Genomic DNA, 6462 nt, shown 5'->3' on the forward strand with positions numbered 1-6462 from the left:
AGTCTCCTGCGTCTCCTGCATTGTAGGCGGATTCTTTACCTGCAGAGCCACTGGGGAATTCCCTTTTACTGCTGAGTGGTAGTCTATGATGGAATTCCCAGATCAGAGATTGAACCTGTGTCTCCTGCATTGGCAGGTGGATTCTTTACCATTGAGTCACTTGGGAAGCCCTGAAGTTCCTTTATTATCGATATTTTATAAATGAGGAGGCTGAGGCTTAGAAAGTTTCAGTCTAATGCATTCTGAAGACATGCATTGGGCCTGTTTCTGTTTGCCTGGCGCTGTGCTCTAGAGAGGTGTGGTACATTCACTCATATGGCTCTGCCAAGGTCACACAGCTCATGTCATTGAAGGATTTCAGCCCTGATGGGTTGAACTCCAGAGTCCAGGTTCTCACCCTTTAATGAATTATCATTCAGTAAATGACTAATTAGTTATAATGTAGCCTAAGTGAACCATATGTAGCCATTGCCACTTTAGATTCTCAGCTGTCTGAGGGCAGAAATCACTTGTCTTATTTATAGTTGTGTCAGTACTTATCAGTGCCTGGTCTGTAACAGGTATCCAACTAGTAATAATAATAACCAAATACCAGACAATATTTTTTTATGCTTAGTCTTATCCTCCGCATTGCCCTAAGTATGCCATACTTAATCTAACAGTTCTCTGAGATAGGTGCTGTGAGAATTTCATTTCATAGACGGGCTGAGAAACTTGCCATGTATTATCCAGCTGGTGAAGCATTCAGTCCATGATTGCCTTCCAAGTTTCCCTAACTGCAGTCCAGTAAAAGTGAATAGAGGAATAAATTAATTTTATTTTCATATCCCATCAGCATATGTCATCGTACTGGTTACATAACTCTTGAGCCAGCCTCCTTTTGTGTAACACACCCCATTTTACTGTACCTTCTGACATCAAACCAGAGTCTATACAGTCTCTGGGGTGGGCCGTGATGCAGCTCAGAGTCTGGCTTCAGAGAGGACTTTGGTCTAGCCACTTCTGCCTGGCTCCTGAATCTACTGTTCCTGCATTTGGGACTCCTTTACCTGTTTCCTTAAAAGGAGGTTTTGCTTCCTGGTTCCAGCCTTCTCCTCCTGCATAATTCCATCCTGGCAGACTCTTCTAGTTCCAGGCTTCTCCTGAAGTGAGGATGTGAGCTCTTCTTAGTGGTTCTCTCATTTGGAGAGAGAAGGATATGTTTTGTATTATCAGTGGGTTGCTGCTGCTGTAACAGTTACCAGGCTTTTCATAGAGATAAATAACTGACTTCTCACTGGAATAACTTGGACTTCTAAAATGTTGTAGGGAGGTTAGCTAGCCCTTCCTTACAGAAGAGCACTGAGATGGAATATAGCAGCAGATTTGTATTCTGTTATGGGCACTGCCACTGGCTATTTATATAGTTCACTTTTCATAACCCAGTTTTCTTTTGCCCAGTTTTTAAGCCAGGGTTGTCTGCTTTAGTTCAGCTACTAAACTTCCCTGATTGATCCTGGTCATGAGGTCTAAAGTTATTTTGCAGGAGACTAATGACATTTGAAGGAACTTCTTCCAGGTGTGGGAAATATATATATTACTTTTTTAAAAGTTCTGACAGGAGTCTTCTACCTACCTTTTAAGGGTTTTTTTTTTTGTTTGTTTGTTTGTTTGTTTGTTTTTAAGGCAGAAAAGAAAAAGGAGTGGAAGTAGGGGAGAAAATGATGGAAATGCTTGAGCAGTTTGGATTCAGCCCTGAGTCGGGGAAGAGTATCAAAGATATCAGGAAAGCAAAAACAAAAAACAAAAAACCCTGTTTCCAAATATGTGAGAGAAATGCCCCCTTTCCAAAAACACTGACATTAAATGGGAAGAATAGGTAGAAAGCAAGTTTTTAGGTTCATATTCTTTTGTTTCTTTAACTTTTCTCTAGTTGAATCCTTTAAAAAACAAAACTGTATTGTACATGAAGGCAATCTTATCAGAATTCTAATCTTAAAAGAGAGCATCTACCTGACTCACATCAGTTAATAAAACAAATAATATCCTTATCAATGCCATTGAGTTCCAAAGAAATCACAACAAAATTTGGGAGCCTTTTAATTTTTTTTGTAAATTTACTCCTGGCCAAATTCCTAAAATGCCTAGGCAGATAGAATGGTTAACAAACATCCTGGTCAGACTTTTGTGACTGAGGTACTTCTATTTTTAAAGTATATGCACACGAGGGAATGACATTTAATGTCCTGTAATGGCACTCCACTCCAGTACTCTTGCCTGGAAAATCCCATGGACGGAGGAGCCTGGTGGGCTGCAGTCCATGGGGTCGCTAAGAGTCCGACACAACTGAGCGACTTCACTTTCCCTTTTCACTTTCATGCATTGGAGAAGGAAATGGCAACCCACTCCAGTATTCTTGCCTGGAGAATCCCAGGGACGGGGGAGCCTGGCGGGCTGCCGTCTCTGGGGTCGCACAGAGTCGGACACGACTGAAGCGACTTAGCAGCAGCAGCAGCAGTAAATCATAACAAAAATAATATGAAAAAGAATGTATGTATGTATATATATATGAAATTGCATAACTTTGCTGTACACCAGAAACTAACATAACTTTGTAAATCAACTCTACTTCAATAAAAACTAAAGAAAGTATGTGCACAGACCGACACTTACCTTGATATAGAAGGGACATAGATATCTGTGAAGGCAACATAGGGAGTTAATATTTGTTGAGTGCCTAGTCTGTGATGGCCACCTTTACAACATTGTTTCATTTAATCATCCCCGAGCTCACATGAAAACTGAGACTCAGAGGGGTGAAATAACTTGCCCAAGGTCACACAGCCACCATAGTAAGAAGCAGAGCTGGGACTCTAACCCTGATCTGACTATAAAAATCTGCTGCATGGTTTAGCCATGTGAGAGCACATCGGACAAGAGAGTAAAATGGTCCCACTTTGTTTAAACATTGTCAGTCTCTCTGCTTACCTCCTGTCTTACCACCGGCTTGTCTTTATTCTCCTGTCTCCTTAAGGAGATGACTGATTAGTATGCAAAGGCCTAGACTAATTTTTACCTTAAGGGAATTTGTAATCTAGTTGGGAAGGTTCATTTATTCCTAAACACACTAATAGGTACTTTTAATACGTTCCCTCAAAAGAGCTTTCACAAGGCTGTGTAGCCCAGGTGGGCTTGAGGTCCCCCAAATAATCACTGTCCCAGAAGAGCGAACCCTCCTGGTGGTAGGTATGGTAGACAAGTGTGAGGGGTGGCAGCAGCCGGCTCAGAGGCCAAGGGCTCAGATGATGTAGGCTCTCCACTGTTCGCTTGATGCTAGTTGGAGAGAAACCAGCTCTGTGAGTCTCCCCAGGATCTGCATGTTTTCTTTCTTGTGTATGTGTGTGGGTGCTCAGTCATGTCTGACTCTTTGCAGCCCCGTGGACTGCAGCCTACCAGGTTCCTCCGTCCATGGAATTTTCCAGGCAAGACTACTGGAGTGGGTTGCCATTTCCAGGATATCTTCCTGACCCCGGGATCACACCTGCTTCTCTTGCATTTCCTGCATTGACAGGAGATACCTTGACAGTCTGCATTGACGAGGTGGATTCCTTCCATTGCGCCACCTGGGAAGCCTGTTTTCTTACTTATTGGGATGTTTTTTATTTTTATTAAAAAGTATTTCTGCCTCGAATGATTATTTTTGAAAATGCAAAAAATACAAGTAGAAATCACCTATAATTTCAGTCTAGATGTAATTATCATTAATATTCTTATTTTGTTTCTTCCAGACTTTATTCCGATGCATTAATGTACATATTCATGTTCATTTAAATAAAATAGTGTTGGAGAATGCCAAACTATTTTTTCATTTTAAAAGTCATGGCCAGCTCTTTATTTTCTGTCATTTAAATAAATGCCTAGCATTCTATTGTATGAATTTATATAAAACTCTATCGTGAGACACTTATCCTTTAGCTAATTTTCTGAAGTTATAGATTTTGTGATAAATGCTTTGTCAGTAAGTCTATGAAGATGTATACAGTTCATCCATGAAATAGATTGGTAGGTCAGAGGATAAGCAGAATTCTGAGGTTTTTATTTCAACAAATTGTCATGAAGAAAGACTGTATAAAATTGGCACTCCTGCTGACAAGTATATGCAAATATTCGTTTTTCCAAAGCATCAACGACAGTGGATAGTACCATGATGAGGGAGTGTCTCTAGTTTGGTAAATGAAAATGCTGTATGTTTCATTTTATGTGGTGGTGTTTTATAAAGGTAGCTCCAACCCTCACTCCAGGTTGCCTTATATTTGTGCCATTCCTTCCTTCCTCCCTGATGGTGGTTTTCTGTTTTGCAGCATTGCTGGGAGCCTGGTATATTCCTACATCACCTTCTCTGAAGAGCAGCTGAGCAAACAATCAGAAGCCAGTAGCAAGCTGGACATTAAGGGGAAAGGAGCAGTATGACAAGGGTTGCATCGACTGCATTGGCCCAAGTTTTCGATCAAATGGGAACACTGGCAATTCTTACACAGATACTGAGGTGTCTTGATCATGAAGAAAATACCATTGCACTTGTACAATCTGAGGATTGATTGCTGCCTTTTAAAATTTTATGAGAGAAACTTATAATTGACTCTTTTAAATATGCCCTTAGAATTAATTTATATCAGACTGGAAAATGTACTGGGCTTTTTTATTTATTTTTCTTCTATGCCGACAGTGAAACATCCATGTTTTGAAAATATTTTATTCCATAGTCTGATATCCAGGTGTCCCTGAGAGCCACATATCTAAAGCGTTCCATCAGAAGCCTCACTGTTCACGTCGTTGCTGAGTCTGGAGACAGTTTGGCCTTCCTTCTGCTGGAAATGCACCTGAGGATCTGAAGTTAGTCTTCTTTGAATTTTCTTTCTTAACGATTGCCTTTTCTTCATGAGGCTACCATTACTGCTTTGGCCAAAGAGGACATCTTTGGCACTAAAGAAATGTGTGTGGCTTCAAAGTGTATTGGTTTCTACATGGGCTTTCCTGAGAGCTCATGGGATGAAGTAGGGTGTGTTCCTTGAAAATGTCCTATTCCCTGTATGTGGTGTAGGCTGAGGAGAATGAAGGGGTGAAGGAAGTAGACCTTTTACTCATTTTATTCATCTGTCAGAGTCGTTCATTCAACTAAAAGGTATCGTGCGTGTAATAGGTGCCAGGCATTGTGCTGAGTGCTGGGGGTGGAGAGATGTTCTTAGAGGTAGTTGCCTGATCTTGCTCCTGCTATAGTGACCAAGGGTAAGACTGAGAACTTAGCTCCGTGGATTTATTCAGAAGATGTTGGGACTGTGAACAAGTCTTAGAGGTTTTCTCAGCTCTCAGAAACTGCAAATCTATATGCAGGGTTAGAAGCACCACCTCCACAGCGATGTGAAGCCAAATGCTGCAGTGTACATCAAATGCATGTGAACCCTGCCATCCTAAACCATGAGCTCGGCTGTTCTTGCCCAAGTGAGAATGGCATGCTGGGAACATGGCCTCCATCTGTTTCCCCTTGCTTCCTGCTTCTGGGTTTTGTTGCTACTCTTTTTACTTCTGCTTGAATCAGTATGACTACCCTTACATTTCTGAGTGTATGATTTCGAGGGGAAAGGCTGGTTAGATGTTTCTGTATGGTCCAGGCTTGGACTGTGTTGCTGGCACCGTCAGTGTTAGAGCCATCACCTTCCTTCCACTTCCTTCAATGGCATGAGCATAACCTCTTTCCTTTGGACACTCCTGCCACATCCCACATTAATGAGCAGGCCTGCCTCTCTCAAGGTCAGTGCTGCATCCTGGGAGAGCAGCCGTGGATGGGCCTTGCCTGAATTGCCTCTTTGGGCAGGTCAGGTGTTAACTCAAACACAGCAGTGTGACTTGGCTTAGAGACATCCATTGACTTTGGAGATAAATGCTCAGGCCAGCTGTGCAGTCATGTGCAGGAAGCTGGCTACCTTTGCGTTGGTGTACATGATGGTTTTCATTTCATCAGGTTTGCAATCTACTGGCCTTTGTTGACCTAAACAGCTAGTATTCTGGTGCCTCAACAGGGAACCTGGAAGGTTTTGATTTCGTCCTATTTTTGAAAAAGAGTTATATTGAGGTCCTTTTCATATTCATATCTTTCCCTTATTTTTGGTTTGTCTTTGTCAAAGCCTAGCCAGTGGTGCTGGGTCCCTGGAATTAGCCTCATAGCCAACTCTCAAGTTAGTAGCTCCATATAGGGAGTCCTGAGACACTGTTTCCTAACATTATGTGAGCTGAGAAAATTTAAGTGGGAGAATAGGATATTATGTTGTGCAAGATATCACCTTATCCCTGTTTTATTGATAAAAAAGAAAGACTCGGAGAAAAATGACTTGCTAATAAGTCAGAATTCCTGTTTTTTTCCCACTGAACTGTGCTGCCATTGATAACCCCACCTTCTCCTCTGAGGAAGTAGTGGTGCCAGCTGAG

At 41.7% G+C, this 6462-nt stretch overlaps 1 protein-coding gene across 1 annotated transcript in view; it reads left to right on the top strand.

The window, feature by feature from the left end:
- SLC35D1 (solute carrier family 35 member D1) overlaps positions 1–4664 on the top strand; it is a 43188-nt gene extending 38524 nt beyond the window's left edge. The window contains 1 exon segment of the mRNA NM_001082459.2: positions 4341–4664. Within this exon segment, the coding sequence (NP_001075928.1) occupies positions 4341–4449 (109 nt within the window). The 3' untranslated portion in view covers positions 4450–4664.
- Positions 4665–6462: the final 1798 nt, after the last annotated feature.

The sequence above is a fragment of the Bos taurus genome, chromosome 3 (assembly GCF_002263795.3).
Source record: "Bos taurus isolate L1 Dominette 01449 registration number 42190680 breed Hereford chromosome 3, ARS-UCD2.0, whole genome shotgun sequence".
NCBI lineage: Eukaryota > Metazoa > Chordata > Mammalia > Artiodactyla > Bovidae > Bos > Bos taurus.